At 36.7% G+C, this 27,179-nt stretch overlaps 1 protein-coding gene across 7 annotated transcripts in view; it reads left to right on the forward strand.

The window, feature by feature from the left end:
* The window catches only part of syne1a (spectrin repeat containing, nuclear envelope 1a), a 329,974-nt gene that overhangs the window by 292,112 nt on the left and 10,683 nt on the right, over positions 1–27,179 (forward strand). For all 7 annotated transcript variants that reach the window (XM_073933275.1, XM_073933274.1, XM_073933278.1 and 4 more), the window contains 30 exons: positions 49–249; positions 1,419–1,592; positions 1,682–1,813; positions 2,044–2,240; positions 2,325–2,457; positions 2,606–2,788; positions 3,790–3,939; positions 4,025–4,201; positions 4,443–4,598; positions 4,701–4,856; positions 5,564–5,734; positions 5,826–5,959; positions 6,037–6,220; positions 6,374–6,556; positions 7,440–7,586; positions 7,663–7,817; positions 7,902–8,049; positions 9,068–9,162; positions 9,250–9,484; positions 10,010–10,204; positions 12,791–12,916; positions 15,338–15,493; positions 16,095–16,253; positions 17,772–17,938; positions 21,184–21,346; positions 22,243–22,430; positions 23,235–23,385; positions 23,591–23,773; positions 24,237–24,374; positions 25,058–25,249. In XM_073933275.1, coding sequence (XP_073789376.1) covers positions 49–249; positions 1,419–1,592; positions 1,682–1,813; positions 2,044–2,240; positions 2,325–2,457; positions 2,606–2,788; positions 3,790–3,939; positions 4,025–4,201; positions 4,443–4,598; positions 4,701–4,856; positions 5,564–5,734; positions 5,826–5,959; positions 6,037–6,220; positions 6,374–6,556; positions 7,440–7,586; positions 7,663–7,817; positions 7,902–8,049; positions 9,068–9,162; positions 9,250–9,484; positions 10,010–10,204; positions 12,791–12,916; positions 15,338–15,493; positions 16,095–16,253; positions 17,772–17,938; positions 21,184–21,346; positions 22,243–22,430; positions 23,235–23,385; positions 23,591–23,773; positions 24,237–24,374; positions 25,058–25,249 — 4,929 coding nt within the window. The remainder of the gene's footprint in view (positions 1–48; positions 250–1,418; positions 1,593–1,681; positions 1,814–2,043; positions 2,241–2,324; positions 2,458–2,605; positions 2,789–3,789; positions 3,940–4,024; positions 4,202–4,442; positions 4,599–4,700; positions 4,857–5,563; positions 5,735–5,825; positions 5,960–6,036; positions 6,221–6,373; positions 6,557–7,439; positions 7,587–7,662; positions 7,818–7,901; positions 8,050–9,067; positions 9,163–9,249; positions 9,485–10,009; positions 10,205–12,790; positions 12,917–15,337; positions 15,494–16,094; positions 16,254–17,771; positions 17,939–21,183; positions 21,347–22,242; positions 22,431–23,234; positions 23,386–23,590; positions 23,774–24,236; positions 24,375–25,057; positions 25,250–27,179) is intronic.

The raw sequence follows: 27,179 nt of genomic DNA on the forward strand, positions 1-27,179 counted from the left end.
TACAGCTGATCAATGTCCTCCCATTGACTTTGATACTTTTGATGACAGGATGCTTATGAAGAACTGGTGGAGATGGTGGGCTCCAAGCGGAGTGGGCTGAACCAGAGTTTAGTTCTAAAGGCTCAGTATGAGAGAGCTTTACAAGACCTGGTTGATCTGGTTGACACTGCCCAAGACAAAATGGCTGCTGATCAAAAGATGAAAGTGGGATCAGTGATTGAGGTTCAGATCCTCCTAGACAAACACAAGGTAACACAGGCTAGTTTTGAATTTGGGGACTGTTTGGGAATCTTTGAAAACTGTGACACCATGTGCATGAGTGGTACATGTTGATTTTAAGGGCAAGTGCTTTCAAAGATTCACAACAATGGCGTAAAAGTGTACTATATTCGATAACGATATTCAGCTAAGTGTGGATTTAGATCATTATTACAACCAACAGCAGAAATGCATTATAGGCTATGTTCACACGGCAAATATATGTAATTAAAGGTCCAGGAGGTGATCTTCCTCCAATATTGATTCAGGTTTTAAAAAAGTTTTGATTTAGCAGGTTTTTACCGCGCAAGCTCTTTCTCTCTCCTTCTCTCTCTTACGCTCTCTCGCTCTCTCTCTCTCTCTCTCTCTCTCTCTCTCTCTCTCTCTCTCTCTCTCTCTCTCTCTCTCGATCTCTCATGATGAACGCACAATGCACAAATGGCTATCTGCGTACAAAGGGCTGCGCTGTTGTTCAAATATGCATTTGCTGACAGACAGTTTGGGCTACTTATAGGAATTATGAGAGATGTCAGCCCGACTCTATTCAATTGGATGAACATTTTTTAGTTTTATGCCTGACCCAGAATATAACAATACATAGAAATACATTTAGATCACTTATTTTAATCAATACTATTGGAATGTGAAGAGACTTTCAACCAGCACAACAAAACATGTTTCTGAAGACAATCACCTACTGCACCTTTAAGTCCTACAAACCATTCACACTGCGGTTGCATTGCAAAACATCACATTTGTATCTGATTTAATACCACATATAAAGGTAGCACAAATTGGAATTAAAACAAACAAATTCTATGCGGTTTAGGCTGTTCACACTGCCATGACAAAACAGATCTGAGTCACATGTGGGCAAAAAATCTGAATTGGGCCATGTTTACCTGCAGTGTGAACTAAGCTTACATACCGAGCACATTTGCACCACTTCCTTACACATACTGTTTACTGTGACAGCGCCAGCTACTGGCTGTTTTTGGCAATTTCTGTGGAGATGTGTAAACACAAGTTGTTCTTTTCAGTTGTCATGCACAGTAAAACTTTTAAAAATACAAAGGAAATCTTCAATGATTGATTATATTTTGATGTTCCCTTTTAAAGAGCATATGCTTATGTTGTCTCTCATTCTTCTCTGCCTGTAGGAGTTTTTCCAGGGGCTAGAGACACACGTGGTCTTGACACAGGCCTTTTTCAGGCAGATTAGTGGGTTGGTGGTTCAGCGAGAGGTTCAGAGCCTGGAAGAGACTGTGGCTCAGGCACAAGCTGTACTTAAACAGGCCCATAAACGAGGAGTGGAACTAGAGGGCATCCTGGAGGTGCGTGTCTGTGGATTTGTGTCTGTATACTTATTCAGTAAATTCTGTGCAATGCATATGATGTGAATAACTGTGCTTTGTGGCATCAGTGGTGGAGCAGGTTGGTGGGTGACTATCAGGCCCTCTACAGGCAGCTGGAGACAGTGGAAAGCAGCATCCCAAGTGTAGGCCTGGTGGAGGAGACTGAGGATAGACTGAGCGATAGAATTGCTCTTTACCAGGTAAAACTATATCATGTTTAAGGATCACTAACAAAAAAAACCCCACTATTATGTACATTATGAAATTTCTATACTGGGTCTATATTGTGTGATTTACAGCATCAGAAATAGAGTTAACAATGCCTTCTGAAGGGCTCAGTTCAGGAATATGAAATAAATGTGTATCAGCAAACAGAATTAGTTTAATTTGTAATTAATATGTACTAATAAATCTCTTTTTCTCTTTACAGCGTCTGAAAGCCAGTCTCTCTGAGCGGCAACAGCAGTTGTACAAGTTGTTGGAGGACGGGAAGAGGCTGGTTTTGCACGTTTCTTGCTCAGAGCTGGAATCTCAGCTTACTCAGCTTGGAGACCACTGGCTCAGCACCACCACCAAGATCAACAAAGAGCTACACCGCCTGGACTCCACCCTCAAACACTGGATCAGGTCAGAACAGCTCAACTAGCTAAAGTATGGTGTAATTGTTTCACGTTCATTGAAATCACATAACGTCTTTGTATTTTATTTCAGGTATCAGAGTGAATCAGCTGAGCTTAGCCAATGGCTGAGTTCGGCTCTTGACCGTCTGGAGTTCTGGAGTACTCAGTCTGTTACAGTGCCTCAAGAGTTAGAGACCGTGAGAGATCATCTTCACGCCTTCCTTGTAAGAACAGCAATTTAGAATCTTTCCTTAAAAGATGCTTTGGTTTTGACTTTTCGTAGAAACAATATGTTCAATACAATTTAATTCACCTTTATTTGTATAGCGCTTTTACAATGTATATGTATATTTATTGTTTCTGTATCTGCAGGAATTCTCCAAAGAGGTTGATGCCAAGACATCATTGCGTGCATCAGTTCAGAGCCAGGGAAATCAGCTGCTCCGGTTGAAGAAAGTGGATACTGCGGCACTCAGGGCAAATCTAGCCAAGGTGGACACTCAATGGGCTGATCTTCTCACTCGTATCCCTGTGGTTCAGGAGAAACTACACCAGGTATGATGTTGTGATGTATGTTTCTTCTTCAACTAACAGGTCAGGTGCTAAATGGCTTAAGACATGCTCTTTTGGGAATTAAATAATGATGCAAATTATAATAAATCCCACTTTACAATTAGTTTAAACACTCTCTTCTTGAACATTTTGAGTCCTACTTTATATTATGTGGCCTTAATTATTAGGCACTTACATCAAAAAATAAGTACATTGTACTTATTGTGTTCATATGGTATGGTATGCATAACACTTAAGGTTGCTATTGAGGTGATTTTTGGTTAAGGTAAGGGATCGATGTGATGGTATAGTTAGGTTTATTGGTGGAGAAAGGTGTAAGGGATTGGTCAACATTGTAATTATATATGTAATTACAGAAATTAATTAAAGATGTGACTATATGCATATATTTCTTTTAAATATTAGCATAGTGTAAAAATGTATGGACATAATAAGTGTGTTATACCAAATTAATTTAAATGTAAGTACATTGTAGTTAAGGTGTAGAAGGTCAGTAGCCATGTTTCCACTATCGCGCCTAAAGAGAGCGAGCCAAGGCCAGTCGCGTTTCCACTGTCATTTCCGGGGCCTAATCGGACCAAAGCAGGGCTGTCTTGGGGCCAGTGGCCGGCCTTTTTCGGCCCGCCGAATATATTGAGTGAAAGAGGGCCAGCTGGAGCTTCGGGGCAGAGTGAAAAGAGAAGGCGGACACTAGTTTTCCGAACGCACAAGAGTACATGCGCCAAACACGGCCCAGCCTTGCCCGATAAAAACCCTGGCTCGCACTGGGCCGACAGTGGAAATGCGGTTATTGTATATTAAGGATTTAATATAATGTGAGTCCAATTTTTAAATCTGAATGTTTAGCCACAAATTAACTATAATTTTTCACTCTTTGGTTAGTAAAACCCTAGCAGTTCTTTTGCAAAGCACAAGATGTTAGTAAATCTGATGTCATGGTTGAAGTGGCAATTAAACTGAATCACTGATGTTGTGACCAACAGCTGCAGATGGAGAAGCTACCATCCCGTCATGCAATAACTGAGCTAATGAGCTGGATATCCCTCATGGAGAATGTTATCCAAGAGGACCAGCAGAAGATCATGGGGGCTGTGGGCTCTGTGGTTGTCCAAATGTACCTTCAGAAATACAAGGTAAGTAAAAACCTGCAGGAACATGAAATAAACCTTTTGTTTTCAAAGAAGCAGAACAAAGTAATTGGTTTATCTCTCTAATCAGGGTTTTCAGATTGACCTGTCTTGTAAGCAGCTGACAGTGGACTTTGTGAATCAGTCAGTTCTGCAAATCAGCAATCAGGATGTGGAGGGAAAACGCAGTGACAAAACAGACTTCGCTGAGCGTCTTGGTGCCATGAACCGCCGCTGGCAGATATTGCAGGGACTTGTTACAGAGAAGGTTAGATATAAATAGTTGTAAAACACTAAACTTGGAGTTCTTGAGTATTGCACTAGTAAATGAAAACACATGACAATTACTATGAATGAAAATGATATGAATTTTTGTAAAACAGCTTTTCACTTGAGTTATGATTATGTAAATTGTAATTTTTGTATGAATAAAAAAATGTGGACTGTGACTTTTGGACACTATTGTGTATCGTTATTTTTTATCAAGCTGGAGTCTTTTGTGTTCACAGATTCAAGTTTTGGAGGGTCTGCTTGAAAGCTGGTTGGAATATGAGAATATGGTTCAGACCTTGAAGACCTGGTTTAGTGTACAGGAAGAGAAAGTGAAAAAGAAGCACAGGATTGAGGATGTTTCCTCTGCTCAGAATGCACTGAAAGACTGTCAGGTAAGCACCACGCCAACAAAATATTACACAGACAATGCAGAAATTTTTCATGTGCATTTTGTTTTGCTTGATCTGACATGTCTTTATACCTGTGCATACCAGGAAATGGAAGTGTTGGTGAAAGAGAAAGAGAAGGAGCTGGAGAAGGCTGAAGAAAAAGGATGCTTACTAATTCAGGATAAGAAGGGTGAAGCTGGCTCTTTTATAATGGACACTCTCAAAAACCTAAACCAGTCTTGGGCCAATCTGGATCACATGGTAATTTTGCTTTGCATTTTTTGCACAACTTATAATTTTGCCATTTGTAATTGGCATTCCAATATAGTTCAACAGTAGCATTAGAATAGAATAGAATAGAATAGAATAGAATAGAATAGAATAGAATAGAATAGAATAACAATAGTTTGATAAAATTACATCAAAAACTACATTTAAAATGTTTAAGTATTAAATTTAGACACAAAGCATCTTACGTGAATCCCCAGACACTCATCAGCCTGTCTATTGTTTTTGGCGTCTTCAGTAGTTTGTTGGTCTTCTATCTCGTTAATTTCTACCTTGATCATCATTCATGACCTGTGAGCAAACTAAGAAGTGCAAAATCAAAATTCTTGCGCAAGGACCACGCTTTGTATGCTTTGTTTTTAATTATTTATTTATTAGATCTCATATTATTATATACTATAATATGTGAGTTTTTTTTATTATTCTTATTGTAATTGCTAATAATTTTGCAGCAAATTACAAAGAGCGAATCTATTCAAATATAATTGTGGACGATCACATTAGGGAAAGTTAATTTCAATAAATCAATTCAAAACTCTGATTCAGTTATGAAAATTAATGAATATGACTCACTATTTCAGCATGCACAATGTGTACTATCACTCAATTTTCATAAATAGATTTTCACAAAGCATTTAGCTTGATGGTGAGTCTTAAATGAGGTTTGTGTGTAATTGCAGATCGGGCAGCAGACAGTCAGTCTCCGGTCAGTGCTGGAGCAGTGGAGTCTGTATAAACAGGCATATGAGGAGATTCAGGGCTACCTGATGGAGGGGCGTTACACCATCTCTTGTCTGCATCTTCTCACCGGCTCCCCTGAAGCTGTGCAGGTTCAAGTGGAGAATCTCCAGGTGCCAGACTGGTCACAAGCATGAATGTTATTTTATTAGCAAAGTTTGGAGTAAGATTTTTTTTAAATCACCCTGGGTTTTATTGCTTCAGAGTTTACAAGATGAGCTGGAGAAACAGGAAAGCAGTTTAAGAAAATTGGGCTCCATAACACAGCAGCTGCTGAAAGAGTGTCATCAATCAGTGAGCGATTCACTCAACACAGCACTGGGTGATGTCAACCTCAGGTGAGTTTCAATATATCATTTTTTCATTCTTTGAAAACCTGTCTGAGATCTGTCCTAATCTACTGATCTGCTATCAGGTGGAACACTCTGCTTGAGCAGATCTCAGATCAGCTGAGGAGAAGCAAGAGCCTTCTTCAACTGTGGCAACATTACAAAGCACTTCATGCTCAGTGCAGCGCCGACATCCATAAACTAGAGGAACAGGTGGAGCATCTGCTCAAGAGCGCCACCCACAGGGACATCACACAACAGGAAGTCAAGGTGTGGGCTTGGAAGTCTCTGAAATATTTGTGAGCTTGAATTATGTTAGTGATAAAAAGTGTGTAAGCGTTTGGCAATTCTGACAGCTGTGTGCAGCACAAATTTGTAGCAAGGGATACAGTGTTGGCCTTTGTAAAACTGGCATTTCTTCAGGGTCTAATGGCGACAGAGGGATCAGTAGAGTCTGTCCTGCAGCAGCTGGATGAGTTTTCTGAGCAGCTGAGGCAACAAGTGGACCCTTCTGCAATGACAACCTTCCACACTGAGCACCTGTCTCTCACTCAGCGATTAGCAGCAGTTGGACATGCCCTGCAAAGACAGCAGTCTCTGATAGAGGTTTTGATGATTTTGATTTTACCTTGTGCAACTTATTTGTTGATTCTGACTCTGAACTCTGAAAATGTATCTAGTTAAAAAATCATTAGAGTCCATTTTTACTCTAAAATAGCTAGTTAATTTCACATAGAGAAGACACATTTCATTAAACATCAAAAACATAAAAAAGAAACTTGTATAACTAGTATTATTTATTATTGAAGCATGCTCCTATATTTGATAAAAATCTGTTTTTTTACACTGCATTTACATTATTTTAATGAAATATATACTAGAGTTTAAATGTGCGGGGTCATGTGTGACCCTGGACCACAAAACATGGGTCAGAATAATGGATTTTTCTTTTATGGCAAAATTCACTAGAACATTAAGTACAGATTAGGTTCCATGGAGATATTTTGTGAATTGTTCTCTGTTAATATATGAAAACGTAATATTTGATTAGTTATATAATTAGTTAAGAACTTAATTTGTACATCTTAACAGGCAATTCTCTCAATATTTAGATACTTTTAAACCTTCAAATTACACATTTTTAATAATTGTGTCTCAGCCAAATATTTTCCTGTTCTAACAAAACATAAATTAATGAAAAGCTTATATATTTGTTTATGCAATCAGGTGATTTATAATTCTCTGTTTCAAAAACTGACTCTTATGACTGGTTTTGTGGACCAGGGTCACAATTTGTGACACAATGACAATTTAAATAAAATGCACTAAAACTAACTCAAAATCAAAACAGGAATCATTTATTTTTACTAAAAAGGCAGTTTTCAAAAATTTGACTTTTAAACAGTAGTAAATAATTGTCACTTTAACAAATTTTTGCCTGACAAAATTGTTTATGTTAAATGTTTCTCTTCTCCTTTCTTTTTTCAAGGTGAGTACGAGGGACTATGAGAGGTTTAGCAAGGAGTTAAATTCTCTGAGCCGCTGGGCAGAAGAAGCCGAAAAGGTTCTGAAGGAACAAGACCCGGTCGGATCACCAGAAATCTCATTTGTGCAGGACCACATGGACAAACTTAAGGTAAAAATGGACTGTTTTCTTGTAAATCAGTCTTAAAGGCTGTAATCTGAACATTCTCATGTGCATGTGTTTATAGACTCAATTATTAAAGCTGAGCAGTCTTTCTCCTGATCTGGAGCGTTTGAATGAGTTGGGTTATCAGCTTCCCCTCAACGATAATGAAATCAAGCGCCTGCAGAACCTAAACAGGAGCTGGTCCTCTAACTCTGCTCGCACAATAGAGAGATTCAGGTTTGTTGATCTACAGTAAATATTCAAATTATTCTAAAATACTACATGAATGCGTAATATCCATCTGTTTGTGTGTCTGAGCAGTAAACTTCAAGCCCTGGTTCTACAAAGACAAACCTTCTTGGAGAAGTGTGATGCCTGGATGAGCTTCCTCACCCAGACAGAGGAGAAACTGGCCGCTGAGATCTCTGGGAATTACCAGAGTCTGCTGGACCAGCAGAGAGAGCATGAGGTACTGACAGATGATAGGATTAAAAACAGATATTCTTACATTAACACAACTAAAGGTCTCTTAGCACTAAGAAGTTATATAAATGTGAAATTCTGCTTTTGCTACGTACAGCATATTATAAAAAAGAATGGTAATATAGTGTCCAAAATTATTACAGAAACCATTATTCACTAAACATTTCATATTGACAATATTGTGCTGCTCATTATTTTTTGATGCTGTAGTGCATTTTTAGGCATTCCATGATAATTAGAGAGATCCCAAAAACAGTATTCACTTGAAATAGATTTAACATAATTATCTTTACTCTCAATTTAATTAGTTTACTGTGTTTTTGCCAAATACAAATATTTTCATTCTTCAATTTAAAGTCATTCTTACCAAAATATTTGATTGGTAGTGTGTTTTATTTCAAAATTTTACCGTCATAGTTATCTACACTACTAATTTTATGCCATTTTTCACTTTTTTACACTGGATATGTGGTTTGAACAGTAATTTTAGTATTTAATATATTGTATAAAATATATAATACAGGGTGTAAGAGTACATATATTGTATCATGTTATAGGGTTTGTTTTGACCATTAAATATCTAGAACTTAATTTTAAATATATTTTCATTACAGGATCAGTATCAATTATTAAATACCAAGATCAATAATTTCTTGTTTAATAATTACAAAACAAATCTCCTCTTTCAAATACCTGTTACAACTTTAAATGCTGTTTTGATGCTCTTTAATGTGGTGTGACAAATCTTAGTGCAAATAAATGCAATCATTCCTCTCTTTTTCTACTATTTAAAGCACAAAACAAATATAACATTATCAAATAAAATATATTTGCTCGTATGTTTCAATCTTGGATTGAATTTACCAAACGATGACTTCAGAAGCAGATATTTTTACGTAATTAAACAAATGCTGTATATAAAATTTATTCCAGTTAATTCATTGAGTTATTGTTTATGATCTGCATAATCTAACAGCCCTATTTTTGTTCGTGTGTGTTTGTAGCTATTCCAAGCAGAAATGTTCAGTCGTCAGCAGGTTCTAAACTCTATCGTCAATGATGGACATGAGCTGCTGAATCAGGGACAAGTGAAAGACAGGTAACATTGGTTTATTTGATGATTACCTCTTAATCAGTCATTCAAAAACAATCTGTGACTGTCTCTTGTTTTCCACTCTACTAAAAGGGATGACTTTGGCCTGAAACTGGCACTGCTTAGTAACCAGTGGCAAGGGGTGGTGAGAAGAGCCCAGCAGAGACGGGGTATTATTGACAGTCTGGTTCGGCAGTGGCAGCGCTACACAGAGCTCATAGGTAAACTGCGCCACTGGCTGCATGAAGTCTCACTGGAGCCTGAAGACCAGCAGCAAGGAACAACAGTAGCACTGCAGCAGATTCGTGGAATGCTAGACCACATACAGGTAAAGATAATACAAAAGAGGAAATAAAACCTTCCTGCAAATAACATTAATCCTTGTGCGCTGTTGGGGATGTTTTCATCCCATTTGGTGTGATTTTGAGGCTTAATTTGGCCATAACTTTCTCTGTGTTCTAGCAAATGGAATGATTTTTGGTGAATAATCTTATTTTGACACATATTTTTGGAAAAATGCTTTAGAATTTTTCAAAATCTTAATACACTGAGCAAATTGACTACGTTTTCATTATGTTAAAGGCTGTTTTTGCCCCATTGATCTCTATTATAACAACATTTTTGGATTGCAAAGCCATGACACCATATACAGTAAGCATGCATTCTTGATTGTTGATGGTTTTCCCTGTTGGAAAGAGGTCAAATAGTTTTTTTTATAATTTAGTTTTTTTAAAAAGTGGTTACAATAAAAGTCACATGGGGCAAAAACAGCCACAAACATAACAAAAGGGTGGTCAATTTGAACTATATGCAAGGGTTAAGCACTTTATAAAAACACCATCTCTTTGTCTAGCTGAAGGAGCGTATTCTTCAGAGGCAGCAGGGCAGCTACATCCTCACAGTGGAGGCTGGCAGACAGCTACTCCTGTGGGCTGATGCCCGAGCAGAGGCATCGCTTCACACTGAGCTCACAGACGTCCAGGAGCGCTGGAGGGCCATTAACATCCGCCTCGATGAGAGGAAGAAAGAGCTGCTCTCTCTATTAAGGGTGAGTTGACAATAAAGTTGGGTTTACACTTGGTCCGGACCCAAAAATGAAATATCTGTCATGCTGGTTCATTTATTGTTCACACGGTCTTATTTGAGACTGAATTTAAAGATATTTATGGCTTTTATGGCATACATGTTGCTGTGAAAATTACTAGACAGCCAAAACAATGCTAGGCTTAATGTACTAGTTGTGTGTGCAAACATCTGATGGTATTTCCGTAAGTTAGGAACTACAAACAAGCATGTTTTTACATTTTTTAGGGCTGTATTTTTTTCTTCTTCATATGTTCAATCTAACTGCTCCTTAGTTGTTTGGAAGTGAACAGCATCACATTTTCAAGTTTCTTATTCTTGTTGCTGGGTGACATTTGCTGTTTTTGGAAGTTCATGTTAGTTGAGTAGGTTTAGTTGATTATTTGCATTTGTCTGTGCTGTTGTGGCACTTGTAGCATGTGGTTTCCTGTTTGTTAGTATGGTTATGTATAGTTGGGTCAAAGTTTAAGAACACTTAAGTGCATTTTAGTTGGTTTTGTTGTACAGATACTCTCAGGATGAAAATTAATTTTGTGTAAAAAATATAATGTAAAAATCACAAATTACTTCTGAAAATTTATTTTTTTTATTTGATTAGCATTTTCAAGTTTAACGTTTAGACACTTTTGGACCCTATTGTATTAATGTGACTTGCTGCAGCATTGTTGAAAAAAGTAATCAATACATTCTTGTGTTTTAATTGGTTGTTACTATGTGTAACAGTTTATCAAATGTATATTTATTACGTTTAAGTGTCTATAGGTAAAGGGATAGTTCATTCTTCGTTTTTTGTTTTATTTCTACATTGTGAAACATTACAAAAATATAAAAAGACATAAACATGTAACAATAAGCAAATACACTGAAAAGTATTTTGAGCAAATAATAATAATAAAAATAAATATTAATAATAATAAAATAATAATAAATACATAAATAAACAAACAAACAAACAAACAAACAACAACACTAATGCAATCTTATATACAAATAAAACAAGTCTACAATGTGTTCACCAGAAATAGTTTCCCATAAAAGCTGGGTATTGGGGGGTGGGGATCAGAGGAAGCAGGGTCAAGCTGAAGAGTTTGGACATGTTTGCAAAGGGGTTCCCACAATTTAATAAAAATAGTGCTAGGTCGGTGAAGAGAGTACCTATTTTTTTCTAATTTCATAAAATAAAGAAATACTTCTTATCCAACTAATGTGTGAGAAGGAGGGTGAGGGCTCTTCCAGTTCAGAAGAATTAATCGCCTAGCCAGAAGGGTTGAGAAGGCAACAAAGTCTACAAAATGAGAGGGTAAAGTGTGGTCGGGTGGAAGAACCCCAAATAAACTAATAGAGATAGTTCATTCTTAAATGAAAATGTCTTTTTTTATTCAGTCCATCAAAAATGTACTTTTTTTCCTCAGGACTTAAATCATTTTTATAGATGAAATCATGGCTTTTCTTGATTCATATAATGCAAGTCAATGGCTAACAGCGCTTGATGATCAGAAAATAAACATTAAATGCAAGAAAGGTACATTATTCACATGTTAATAACTGTTAATAGGTTATTTTCATTTTTGGGTTGTTTTGGTATTTTTGGTGTTTATGCATTCAGGGCATTATTTTAAAATCTATTTTAATCTGCAAATATATTAAATATGAAAATAGTCTGTGCATTGTTGAATGCAAAACAAAAGTGTGCTTATTAAGATGTACCTATATTTTGCAGTTGTATGATCTAACTAAGGCTAAAGATTAGGCTTAGTGGAAGTTTCAGCGTTATTACTTAATTATTACCCAGTTATTGTGATTACTAATAACACAAAGAACAGTTTCTGCAAACCTATAAATGGATGTCTTGTTGCTCATCCTAAAAGAAAAGAGAGGCAGTGAAGGACTTTGTATCTGACCTTACTGAGCAAATAGAGGCTGGCTAGCATAACGAGAGAGAGAGATGGAGAGAGAGAGAGAGAGAGAGAGAGAGAGAGAGAGAGATGCTTTGTGTGCTTGTGAGGTGGATGAAAGAGAGAGTGGGAGAAAGAGGCAGTGAGAGAGAGAGATTTCTCAAGTAGCGTAGGAGACAGGACGCGGTGCAGTGTTGCCAGCACAGGGCAGCAGGACAGACATTCATCCGCTCCATTTTGACGCAGCACACAGGGGCACAGACAACAATTTGGGATTGCTAAAGGAAAATGGCTCCTATTTCCATCAGCCTCTGTCTCTCTTTCTCCTCCTCTCTTATTTACATCACTCTGTTTTTTCGGATGACGTGATAGAAGGTACAGCACTGCTTTATCTCTGCATGACAGTCATGTTTTGCCCTTTGCTCTGACCAGGCTTGACTGCATATGACTTTATTCTATTGATGATGAACAATGTGATGATGATTAAACATCTGAATGATATATATGCGCATTAGAGCTCAGAGATTGCTCAACTGAATGTTTCAGTGATTCATAAGTGTGCTGCTGAAACTGCAAAATTGCATAAAAATATGCGCAGTGCTTAAATATTCACACTTTCATGATTTAACAATATTTTTTTCTGGCTGTGTGTGCAGGACTGGGATCAGTGTGAGAAAGGAATCACTGCATCACACGAAAAGCTGAGAGACTTCAAGCAGAAGCTCTCGGTGCCTTTACCCGATCACCATGAGGAGCTGCACACCGAACAGATTCGCTGCAAGGTATTTCAAACAAATCTGACTCATCATGACCTTCCACAGCAACTGATTTTTCTGATTATTTGTGCTTAAACATTCAACTGTTTCCTCAGCAGCAGTATCTGTATAACTATAGCACATGATTCTTGTGTAGTCTGATACTGTAGAATGCTGCATTAATAATAACCTTGCTAGTGTACGATTCCCTGATGATCAGATTAATTTTTTATCTGCAGAAGAGTGTCGATTTTTCCATGTGTGAAGGTGTGTGAAAGTAACATCCATAGACTGATAAGCAAGAGTTTCTTTGACTTTGCCTGAAGGAAGGAAGTCAAGATGAATGCTAATCATGATAAAGGCTACATGTTAGCAGAGACTCTGAGGATTAAGAAGTGCTTGGAATATGTGCAGACAGTTTTCCTGATGATGATAAATGTAGAAAGCAGCTACAGTTGTGAATATGAATGACTTTTGTGGGATCCAGACATTAAAGAGCCCATATTATACATGAAATAGGGTCATATCTTGGTTGTAAGGGTCTCCAACAACAGTCTAATATGCATGCAAAGTCAAAAAACACTTTCATGGTCTTATAATCTGCATTTATTTTTACCTAATTATCCCAGCGACTCCTGTATGAATCGTCCAGTGATTCATTTGTTCCCAAACCCCTCCTTAGCGCGAAGCTAATCTGCGCTGATTGGACCGATGACAGTCTGTCACGATTGGTCGACTGCCTTCAGTCAGAGAATGAAATGCCCAATAGCTAATCAGCAATATAAAAGTAATCACAGTTCATACACGCTCCATAGTGTAGGCGTGGATTTTAGCTGCCACACACACAAACACACACACACCTCTGGACGACAACGCTCCCGCTTCCGCCCGCACCCGCCAGGTTTTAGCCTGAACCCGACCGCTCCCGCTTATATTTAGAATTTCTTGTCCCGGTGCCCGAACCGCCCCGTTTTCTGCCTGCCGCGCCCGATCCCGCTAAAGAGCGGGGGAGAACATAACCGAAAATCACCCAGCTAAACAGTCCAGAGACAGCCAGACAGAGCTCTCTCTCTCTCTCATACGCACGCACTAACACATACACACAAGCGCCAAGCAGACACACAGGCAGGCAAAGATCTGTCCCATTCGCATAGCAATATCCAGGATATTGCTAGACAGCCCGCTCCCGTCCCAAATTAAACCTGTTACCGATTGCTCCCGCGATTGATTCGGAAATGTATTCCCGCGCCGCAGAAATCTGGCGCGGGGACAGCCGCGGGAATGCAGACCTCTACCACGGAGCTCCGTAAACAAACAGCACGCGTCGCGTTTTTAACGTGACTTTGCACGCGATAAGAGAATATAGCCAGTTAACCTGATACAGTACACGCGGTTACAAGTAACAAATCACAACTAAATACATTTGCAAGCTAGAGTCAACGAGGCAACTTTAATCGCACGTACTTACATTTGAGAAATGGAGGAAGAAACTCATCCTGACGTCCATCAGTAAGTTACTCTTTACTGATCCTTACTTTAACAAACGCAGATGAAGTATTCTTTGTAGCCTGTAGTTTCCAGAAGTTTCCAACTGCTTGGTTATAATGCTGAGGTTTCATCTCTGGGTAGAGAATCGATAATGTCCATCTGCAGTGTGACTTCAATCGACCGGCATGTTTGTGTGCGTGTGTTTGTGGGTGTGTGTGTGTGTGTGTGTGTGTCTGGGTTACTGCGTCAGAGGGCGGGGCCTCAGGTTTGAAATCTCCCGGGTTTGCGCGTGCACGTGAATAACTTGGTTTCGTTCGTACGTCATGGCGAAACACCTAATGAATCGGTATCAAGGCGACTCGTTTGAAGCACTATGAGTCGACTCTTTTATAGATGAATCAACCGTTTTAAACACTGTATTCTTACAGATTTAAGCCTTAGCTGGATACTTCACTTCACTTAGAGCTGTGTTACACACTACATGGAGGGGAATTTTCAAAAACCCATAATATGGGCTCTTTAAAATCTTGTCTGTAAGGCATACTATCCTTATTTTTAGTGAACAAGTTATTGTAATGCATTTCAGTTTCACATATAATAAAAAACCTTTTTGATTGTTCAGTTTAAATTTTAAAATATTTTTCCCAAAATGTATTTTTTTACAGCTTGCATTTATTTTATTTTATTTTATTTTATTTTATTTTATTTTATTTTATTTTAATTTTTTTTATTTTTTTATTTATTTGTTTGTTTGTTTGTTTGTTTTATTTTATTTTATTGTTATATTTTATTTAATAATACTTAATTTTATTAATTAATTTTATTTTATTGTTTTATTTTTTATTTTATTTAATATTATTTAATTAATTTTTTATTTAATTTAATTTGATTTAATTTAATTTAATTTGATTTTTATTTTTCCAATGTGCTCAAGTATATATGTGTATGTTTGTGTGAAAGGAATTAGAGGCCAGTATTGAAGGCTGGGCTGATGATGTAGCCGGTCTGTGTATTTTGAGGGAGTCTCTCTCCAGCGGCCTCAGTGCTGATGACCTCACAGTCCTGCATGAGCGCCTGATTTTACTCCAGAGACAGTGGGAGGAGACCTGCCATCAGGTACACATCACTCAATCACTTCACATCTCTTTTACACTTTAACACATTTTACCCACCACTGTTTACCACAAACATGGGGATTTCACAAGAGAATAACAGTATTTGAACAACTGCAAGCTTTTTTATGAGTTTTATTAACACCAGAAATTAATATGTAAACAGGTGCACTGCAAATTAACTTGAAATATGGCTTAAAATCTGCATTGAAGACTGGGGTTCTTGTAAGGTATTAATTTTTTGCTATATTTAGGAAGATATTGTTCTAAGCATGAATTTATTCAAAGTTTGTGAGAAACATGCCAATGGAATAATAGAAAATATAATGGGATAATGGGAGATTATTATTCTAATAGCTTTTTTATGGCAGGGCAGTATAATGGATTACAGTGATAGTGTGCCTCTTTACCCTGATGTCTCTTAATAAGAAAAGACCACGAGAAAGTCCATGACACTTCACCTGTCTGTCTTACAAATGTCTTTTCTTTTTCTGCTCATCAACACATTTCCCGTTTCTCTCATCACTTGACAGGCTCTTCCTTTAATCATGATCAGTCTTCAGTGAACAGATGGTTTGATTGATCTCTGTCTGTACTTTCTATAGCTGTGCCTGCGCCGGCAGCAGGTGAGCGAGAGGCTGAACGAATGGGCCGTGTTCAATGAGAAGAACAAAGAGCTTTGTGAGTGGCTGACTCACATGGAGAGCAAGGTCTCACAGAACGGCGACGTCAGCATCGAGGAGATGATTGAGAAACTCACAAAGGTGATGTGAATGTACAATCACAACATTTAGGAACATTAAGCAGTCATTAAAAGGTGTTATTCAGTAATTAAGCCTAGTGGTCCTGATTATAAAATGCACCTATATGCAATTTGAAAGATTAATGTTTCAAACAGTAGATTTTGGTTTATTGAAGGTTATTTACCGTCATAAATTAATTGTCTCATAAAATAGATACAATTAATATAATTTTCCAGGTAATCTTTTACAGAACCAGGCATTTTCATAGCATTTCCTAGTAAGTTTTTCTTCTGGAGAAAGTCTGATTTCTTTAGGTTTGGCTGAAATAAAAAAATATGTAAAAAAAAAAAATTTTTTTTTTTGCTCTAAAGGCCAATATTATTAGCCCCCTTATTATATATTTTTTTTCAATGGGGTATATGCACACTGACTTTTAAGTTCAGTCAGCCAGTCTCAGGGCTTCTGGTTAATTGTCATCCCATACAAAATCACTGCATTTAAGATCTGATTTCTTTAAAAAAACAGCCATGTTCACTGCCTGGCTGAGATACAGTATAAAGTGGGTCTCAGACCAAACAAGAAGCTATGCATTAAACTATATTTTTCTGTGCCATGTCTTTAAAAATATGGAAATGAATTTTATCCCAGTATTTTCAATGGAGTTTCAGCACTAGTCTGCTGCGAGTGACAGCGCCTGCATTTAAACGGGTTTTAGTCTCTTTTTAAGTTTTAACAGCAAAATGAATGCTAAAGTCTATTTAACTGATTATATCTGAATTACATTACAACATCAATGCTGTAAACATAACCTTATAAAGTGGAAAATAGTTGTATAAACCTTTCACCGGAAGGTGATCATTGGCTGAAAAACACCAGCTGTGCAAATAGCCGATTTGCAAGAGAACTGTTGTCTAATGACTTGCCTAATTAGCCTAACTTGCCTAGTTAACCTATTGTAAATGACATTTGTAAGCCTTTAAATTGCACTTTAAATTGAATACTCATATACTGCAGTACAGTATAACTAGTAAAGGTGCAATATTATGTACTTTCATCATGGCAAAGGCTAAATAAATTAGCTATTACAATTATTTTGTTTAAGCAGCACTCAAAAAAATATAAAAAGAATAAAAATGTCACAGGATGGCTAATAATTTAGTTTTCAGCTGTACATGGATGAATCAACTCTCTGAAACAGTCTAAAAACTTTGTTCAAGAATTCACTCTCTATAAACCCCGCCTTTCTAAGAGTCTACTCTGCTCTGGTTGGTCAGATCTGTTTACAGGCTTGAAGTCCAAAGACTGGCTTAAGCAAAATGTGTTACAAATGCACACAGGTTTGTGCAGGAAGTAAGACTAAAATTATGATTCTTTCTATTGGAAGACAACACTTTAACTTCACTGGACCTAAAGTGATATCTTTAAAATACCTGCACTCCTTTTGAATTTATATTAAAAAAACTAAATTGGAACGCTTTAAAAAAGCATGCTGATTTTAAATAAAACTCTGTACTCAGTTTGTGCATTCTCTGTTATCAGGACTGTCAGGAAGAGATCTCGGTGGTCGAGGAGAACAAGTGTCAGCTGGAGCAGATGGGGGAGAGACTGGCACAGGCCAGCCATGAAAGCAAAGCTGCAGAAATCCAGTACAAACTCTGCAAAGTCAATGAGCGCTGGCAGCATCTGCTCGACCTCATAGCAGCAAGGTGAGTCTTCACATTACCAGAGAGAAAATTGTATTTATTTATTTAAAAATTATTCAATTTAAAGATTGAGTTCATTTGCAGAGGGGCGAGTGTAGATAGAGGGTGATGAAATGAACATGTCTGTCATGCCAATGGCCTGTGGGTGGAAAGGAAATAGATTGCAGCAGCATTTTAAACATGACACCATGGCGTCTCTGGATTTGACTGGTACAGTGGCGTTTCCTGCAGTCAGGACTGGAAGCTTCTCACATGTGTGGTGTGGATTACACTGTGGCCTGTGTGTGGGAGAGTGTCATTCTCTCTCTCTCTCTCACTCTCACTCGTGTGCATTAGATCAGTGCGACAGCTGCTGTCCTCACTTACTAGTAGATTGTAGTGGACATGCTTTTATTTGGATTGTTTGGATTGGGTTGCTCATGGTGAAGTATACACACACAGTCACTCATGCACATACATTTTGAACACAGATAGAATACACAGACACATTCTGTATGTTAACTTAGCTGTCTAAATATAGACATTTTATAAACAGTTGCTTTTAACCCTTGTGTGCTGTTAAGCATGTTTTCATCCACTCTGAGGTGATTTTGAGGCCACAACTTTCTCTTTGTTTCAGCAAATGTTATGATTTAAACCTACTAAACCTATTTTGACACATATTCTGAGAAAATGCTTTGGAATTTTTCAAAATCTATACAAAACACAAATCTTTTACAATACACTTTTATGTTCATGTCTGTTTTTGTCCCATTGGTTAATGTTGGCAACTGATGATCAACAGTAAAAAAAACAAATTTTACCTCTTACCAGCAGGGAAAACCACCAACAATGAAAAGTGCATGATTATATGGTGTCATGACTATGCAATAAAAAAGTGGTTATAATGCAAGTTAATGGAGCAAAAACAGCCACCAACATAACAAAAGTGTAGTCAATTTGAACAATACACATGAGGTAAATGCAGATAATGGTAACATTTTAATGTGGGGAACACACGGTTCAACACCTTTCACTATTCATTAAGAATATAGCCTCAATAAATTATTTTTTAATATCTAACTATTTATTAGTTAGTATGGTTGTTGTTGTTGGAGTGGTTAAATAGCAATGGTCATGTTTTTTTTCTTATGTATTCTAACAGTTTTGCATACACTGTATTATTTAAAGAAATGTCTGTTTGGATGGAAATGGGAAAACTGGGTTAAAATGGTGTAAAACATATGCCACACTGTAAACAAATACAGACAGAGCCGCAGGACACACTAAAATCACAGAGGAATGCAGTGAGTATGAACATGAAGCCTGAATATTAATACAGATATTATCATCTTCATAAGATAATTATCTTCATTTTTGTTTTTATTTTAATTTTAAAGCTATAAGTTGTTGCTGTCATTTAGCACTTGAAAACCACACAAACACACTTTTTTTTTAGTTTTTGTTTATATTAATAATGACAAAGACATACATTCCAGTCCTCTGACCTGCACGTGCTAATGACTGTGGTCTTATTTTAGCCTCAGCAGTATTTGTCACTCAGCTGCTCATGCCTGCACTTGGGAACAGTTTACACACACACTCATACACTGCACACACATTAAGAAGAGCAGCAAAGCAACACCGGACACTGTTATCCAGACTAAAGAGAAGGGGAATTTCTACAGGGTGGAAGTTTTTCTTTATTCTGGCACACTCGATTGGATACGGCTCAATGGTGCTGGATATGGGCACTGATAACATGGCAGGATGTCCTGGACAGGACTCAGATCTGCCCGAGTGCGACTGTGACATTAACAGGCAGGAAAATATTCATTTGATTGTTATTAACATATTACAGATTCTATTTCTTGAAGTTGGTGTGTATTATTTTAAATTTTAATTCATATTTTGGCCTGTCTGTAATATAGTGTTTTAGTGAGTGAAATATGGGATTTTCTCTACATAAGTGATTATTCAAATGGTCATTATCAGTGAAATAGTTTCTCTAAACACATTAGTTTGTTAAATGTGTGTAATATTACTGTATTTAATGACCTGCTTTTGTTGTGGTGGTGGGTTTAGTCTCAGTGTGTCTTTAGGAATGTAGCTTGAAGTCAAACCTAATCATTCACATACCAGGGTAACACATGAGGGCTTTATCTTACCAACTCCACTCAAAGTTTCCATCAAAGTGAGCTGAAGTCGAAACATGTCCACTCTGCATCAGTGCTCTTTGCTTTATATCTAATCTGAGTTGAGATAGAGATCTGGATGATGGCACAGTTCAGACATGCTATGGTGGTGTGTGTGAGCGTTGAGCATTTGATTCTGTATTTGTAGTTTCAGTCAGGATATATAGGAAACACTGACAACTTCAGGGTCTATTCTGTCTCTGCTTATATTGTTTTATTTTCAGTACAGCTTTCTTCTGTTATTAGGGCACCAAGAAGCTTCACAAATATGCTACTGAATCTGTAGAATGTATTAAAAAATTGATGCTAATGAAAATGTTTGCATGTTGCTTTTAATGAGTTTTATCATTATTTTCTAATAGAGCTTTAATAAAAGTAAAAGTTAACCAATATGAGTATTTGCATGGTTTAAACTAGATGACATTTAATCTGAATATTTACTGAGCATGCAAGCAAAACTAATTTGTAATGTTTTGTTTACATGCCCAGTAAATAATCTGATTAAATTTCATTTATTTCTAGTTTGATAAAAAAACAACTGAATATATAACAAAAATAATATAAAAGTAAAAGTAAAAAAAACTGAATACATAACAAATAATAGTAAGAGTAATTAAAATGTAAATAATGAATTTTGTTTTATTGTTTCATTTCAGCAGTTCAATTTCTGTAGTCTCTGTTTATCCAGTCAAATTGTTTTTAAATAATGTTTTTCATTTGTATAGTAGCTAAATTTAATAGGAAATAAAAAATTTCAAGTATCTAACTTAACTAAAATTACATAAAATTATATTCTATCAAAGTTGAAATGCTATAAAAGTATTTCCAATCAAAACGACTTGTCAAAAATACAAATATATCACACATATTTATAGTTTTTTTGAAAAGCAAATTTTATTTTGAGTTGATCTCAAATGGCTGAACCACACAATTTATGTAACTTAGTCTTAATATATGTTTTCCATGCTCTTAGTTTCAGAGATACTTTCTGTGTCTGTGATGATAAATTAAATACAAGAGAATCTGCTGTTGATGTTAACAGTGTGTTAACTCTGTTTTCTTTTTTTTCTGTAGGGTGAAGAAGTTGAGGGAGACGCTGGTGGCCGTGCAGCAGCTGGATAAGAACATGAGCAGTCTGCGCTCCTGGCTGGCTCACATCGAAACTGAACTCTCACGACCCATCGTCTACGAAACCTGCGACTCACACGAGATCCAGAGAAAACTCAACCAGCAACAGGTAACATACACTCACACACATTCCTTTACATGCGGTCACATAACAGGCTTACTAAGGTAAGACACTACATGTGAATGAGGAACATTATCCTCCCCGGTTGATTGATTATATTAAGAATTGCACTTTTTTTGTAGTAGTTTTTAAATGGCAGCTTTAAGCACATTAATTCAAAATGTGCTTATTTGCATACATTTCTTCCTAAACATCTAAACATTGAGGTCAGATTTTAAAAAAATGTTTTTCTTTTTTTACATATCTGACCCGAGATGTTGCACAGAGTTTGTATTTTTATCAGTACACTGCAAACAATGTGGGGGAAAAGTGCAAAATAAAAATGTTGTATACAGTATAAACAGGCACATGGTGTATGTACAGATTCCTCTGTCAAAACCTTCAGAGCACAAACATGAGTAAAACTGTAAAATTTGAAGTATTTAAGTACTACTGAAATGGAGATTTGTGCGTCAGTGCAGGAAAAAAGTAAGTATGTTTTGTAATTGAAATCTACATACACAAGTTAATAAAGTGCGGGGAAAAAAGGATTTCAAGTCTTTTATTTACACTTGACTTGAGCTTCTAGCTATATTTATAAGACCTTTTAAATCTCTATAAGTGAGATGAGAGTTTAAAACCGCCTACTGAAAACTCTTGAGTCAAAATAAGAAGGTGACTTCATCTGACCCAGTTACTGTTTCGGTATCAAAATGTGTCCTCGCTTTACCCAGCACCAGTCATCATCCTCCTTCTGCTTCAGAAAAATAAAATCACAAATATTCATCAAAGTTTCTTTCATTTTCTGGACCTAATAGTGCAACAAGACGAAACGTATTTGGAATTCTTGAAGCAGAAACAGCTGAAAAGATCCTGATGTGAGATGTTGTGATATCTGTGTGCAGGATCTGCAGCGTGACATTGAGAAGCACAGCACCGGTGTGGCGTCAGTGTTGAACCTGTGCGAGGTGCTGCTGCATGACTGTGATGCCTGCGCCACTGAGACTGAGTGTGAATCCATACAGCAGGCCACACGTGGCCTGGACCGCCGCTGGAGGAACATCTGTGCTATTGCTATGGAGAGGAGACTCAAGTGAGTGTGTTTGTGTTTGTGCATAAGCTTCTTTTTATTTGTACAAGCACACACTATTGTTTAAAAGTTTTGTGTGATTTTTTTATTTTAAAGCATATTTTTCCACAATTTGCATTAAATTGCATTAAATGAAAATAGGTAAATAATAATTTTTAAATATATGGCAAAATATGACATACTTATATTATATAACTTATTCTTTTGCATGGTAATGTCTTTACATCTAATAAAAACTTCACCTTAATCATAGTACAATAAAAATGTATACTTTCTTAACTGTAAAGTAAGGAAGAAAATATCCATGCTCTTGAAGATAAAAATGAGCCATTTAGGGTAAAACTGAACCAGAAACAGGTGTGAAGCATGTGTGCCTTGGTCACTATTCATATTTCATAGTCGACTTCAGCACATGATGAACTGCCTAACAGCTGCAGCCTTAAAATAAAATATTTCCTAGAAAGCCTCTTGGCTGAAATTTAATAAATTTAGGCCCAAACGGAATCTGTGTTCAATTTATTTATTTATTCTGTAAATGTGTACATTTATACTTATTCAGGTTTATATTAATGTCAGTAATATTGTTGAATAATATGCAAAAGTTTATATTATTCATGTACAATGCAGTTTGTAGATAATATTTTCTGTATTTTCGCAAACTGGATTTTGGAGACTTTGTTTAAAAATTGTCAGTGTCAGAATTTTATATTGTCAAACTAAAAATGTTTTTCTTCAAAAATAGATCCTGTATTTTACATTTTCAATACGAGCTGTGTCAGTGTTTAAAATATCTATGTGTTTCTGCAGGATTGAGGAGACATGGAGATTGTGGCAAAAGTTTCTGGATGATTATTCTCGTTTTGAGGAGTGGCTGAAAGTGTCAGAGAGGACAGCAGCTCTGCCAAACTCCTCTGGAGTGCTGTACATCGTGGCTAAAGAGGAGCTCAAGAAGTTTGAGGTAATCTCATCTATGGCAACAGTCCAGTTCACTTCAACTTCTTGCAAAAGTCAATCATTGCTGAAACAAATGCTAAAATTAGGATTTATTGTAACAATGCTACACATAACTCCACTTTAAGGTGTAGGGGGTCAGTTTTGCTAGTTTCTTTGTAAATGTCAAACATTTTTGGGGACATTATTTAATGTTGTTATTTGCATGACAGGCGTTTCAGAGACAGGTGCAAGAATTTCTGACCCAGCTGGAGTTGATCAATAAGCAGTATCGAAGACTGGCACGTGAGAACCGCACAGACTCATCTTGTCATCTACGACAAATGGTGCATGATGGAAACCGACGCTGGGATATACTTCAGAGGAGAGTTGCTGCTATCTTGCGCAGGCTTAAGGTGATATATTACTATTACAATTTAACCATTTGGAATTATAATTATTTTAAATTATTTATTTTTATTTATTATGGGGGTGGGGAATACTGTTATTTTGCAAGGGTGCATTCAATTGGCTTACAGTGGCAAGAAAGTCATTTAAAAAAAATTTTTTTTTAATTTGAATTTTGTTTGAATATTAATAATAATGAGATCAATAAATGCATAAAATAAGCATTTTATTATACTTTTTTGAAGGATAACATAGCTTTAAAAAGTGAAGTAATGATTTTAAGTTTAAATTTTTCTCAATAATTTACTGTATATTGATTGGATTAGGACTCTTGAGCTTGAGACTTTTTAAAAAACACACATGAAAATGTCTTTAAAAAATCTTGGTTGTGTATATATTTATTTATATCTACATAGAAAGAACATTGAGGAGCAATTTGTTTAACTAACCCTCTATTCTCTTTTCTTGCAGCATTTCATTGGTCAGCGAGAGGAGTTTGAGACAGCCCGAGATGTTATTCTGGTATGGCTGACCGAGATGGACCTACAGCTCACCAACATCGAGCATTTCTCAGAGTGTGATGTTCAGGCCAAGATAAAACAGCTAAAGGTGAGGGCTGTACATGCTCAACACCTGCACCTTCATCAAACAGTCAGGCAAATAGTTTCAAAATTTATAATAAAATCAATATTGATAATAATATAATTTAAATCACACATTAATCATGGTTAAGGGTAAAAAAAAAAAAGTTAATCCATGGAAAAATGATTTGTTTTGGTAATATTTCATAAAAATCTAACCATTTACGTCTGCTCTGGAACAGTGGCTTTTCTCTGATCATGTCAGCTTGACAGCTTGTGTGAAATAAGCTTGACCAAACCCCTCCAACCATTAGTTTGCTGCAAGCGAAAGATAAGAGGAGCACAAAAACAAAACTCCCTCCACTACTCAATATTCCGTTTCAGTCGGAAATGTGTCATCATACTGATATAAGTCTGCTGCAGCTTCCGGTTCATGCTGAACTTAATATTCAATTAACATTTCATTGTCATATGTCATTGCTAATATTAAAGAAATATATATTTTTTAAAAAGATTAGCATGCACTCATAAAGTGTTTAGGAAGTCAAAGTAAGAGCTTAACTTTTATGGCCTAAAAAAGTGTATACATAGAAAATTCACAAGCGTGCACAATATGTATTCCAGATCTCCACGGAGTCCTTACTCTTTTTATTAACTTGCCAACATTTGCATTGAATGTGTATTTAAAATTGCTTAACTTGTGTGTGGCAGGCGTTTAAGCAGGAGATCAGTCTGAACAATACGAAGGTGGAGAGTGTGTTTGGGCAGGGGGAGGTGCTGATGGAGAAGACCGAGCCTCTGGATGCTGCTGTCATTGAGGAGGAGCTGGATGAGCTGCAGAGATACTGTAGAGAGGTGTTCGGCCGGGTGGATCGCTACTACAGGAAACTCACACGATTGCCGGTAAGATGAGCACAGATTCACACATGCATGCGCGAATGCAGGCTCTTTTTAAACAAATGTTTCTGGCTGCATTTTTGCAAAAACCTTGCTCCTTGTACATTTCTTTACAATTTCCTTATGAAAAATTGTATAAAATATTGTATTTTGTAAGAATCATCTACTATAAACTGTACTCTAAACCCGAACAGGTGTTAGCAAAAGCAAATATGACACAAGTCTTAATTTACTGAAGCATCTACATCATTTTACACAGACCTCTATTGTGTCTTCTATTTTAGTCTTCTATTTTTATAGTTGTGTATTACAGGGCTCCAGTGCTGTATGTCTATTTGAGGACTGGATAAACTGACTATGCTTCTTACCTCATCCTACCTCACTTGTTCATCAAGTGTTGTGAGGTCATTGTGCGGTGTTGTGCCTCCTTCTTTTAATTTTACCAGAAGCTGCATTATATTGTGTGTATACAGTTGAAGGCAAAATTATTAGCTCTGTTATTAAGTTATAGTTCATTACCTGTGGTAAAAATACTTAAATTTTTACTAGTTATTTCGCAAGATACTAGTATTCACCTTAAAGTGCCATGAAACCGCCCTCTTTCGATTCAAGTCTAACTCAGAATTTTTTCAAAAAATGCATCATAATAGGCGTGGAGCACTGCGACCAGAGGGTGGAGTGGGCGTGGCCAGCAGAGCAGGGGAGAAAGAGGGGAGCGAACAACTGTTGTCAGTTGGCTCACAAAATGAGACACAAACTGTGAGGAGACTCATGGTTAAAATGCAAAGAAATAAACAGTAACTTAATGCCTTGCTACATTTGTTATTTGTAATTTCATATGCATATGATCATAATTTGTATCATTATACAAGATAATTGTGTTTATATTATAAATGAGGACTTCTCTTCTCCTCAATCCCTGGGTCTGAATGCAGACTTAGTGCAGTAGGTCTCTTGCCCTGTCTATTTCGACCATTAGCCCTGTCTGTAATCTGGAGGATTTTAAACATAGGCGAACACAGCAGCAATGATAAAGGCGATGTGTCTAAATGAGAATGAACTCAACTGATAAAACAAAAAGTCCGCCATTGTCCGATTCTTGTACTGCTCTCCCGACAAAAATGCTTGCTTCACACAAACAGCTATGCTGTATTGGCCCTGACAGCATTGCAGGGAAAAACATGCACCAAACCCTGTGAATCATGGAAACAAACACATAATACTCTTTATGAACAGCTAAATGCTGCGTGCCGTAGGAGGAGTCCATGGACACGATCTCACCAAGTCATTGGGTCTCACAGCTTGGCAGATCTGCCTTGCCTTCAGAAAGCACATGCAGTCATGAATAATTAAGAAGCAGGGTCTTCTCATAAGAAACTAAGCTATATATAAAAATATATAGAATATAATATAGAATAATAATGAGAAACCGAGGCGTCATCACTTCACTAGCAGATTCGCACTACGTCACCAATTTTGATTCCACTTTAAAAATTATTTTAAACTCTGAAGCTAAAATTAGCTAACAAAAGCTCAAAATTATTCAGTTTTCCCCACAAGTAAAGCTGACAGGTGCTAACGTTGTCTTAACTGATGCTCAACACACACAAATCTGTTAAAATCTCAAAAAAGTACTCAAGGGTTTCTTAAACCTTTTAAAGCACATTTTAAGGGCTTATCTAGTTTAATAAGTTCAGCTAGGCAAGTTAACGAAGCAATTCATTGGACAACAATGGTTTGTCCTCTAGCTAATTGGGGAAAAAATCATATGGGGCTAATAATATTGGCAGTTATTTTTTTTAATCAAGCCAAACTAATGCAAATACTTCCTCAACAAGAAAAGTATCATTAGAAATACTGTGAACAAATTAAGATTTTTTTTATTGTGTAACTAAGTAAGTTTTTGCAGCTGAAACATAGCCAATCACATAATAAG

Source organism: Danio rerio, chromosome 20, assembly GCF_049306965.1.
Source record: "Danio rerio strain Tuebingen ecotype United States chromosome 20, GRCz12tu, whole genome shotgun sequence".
NCBI classification, from domain to species: Eukaryota; Metazoa; Chordata; class Actinopteri; order Cypriniformes; family Danionidae; genus Danio; species Danio rerio.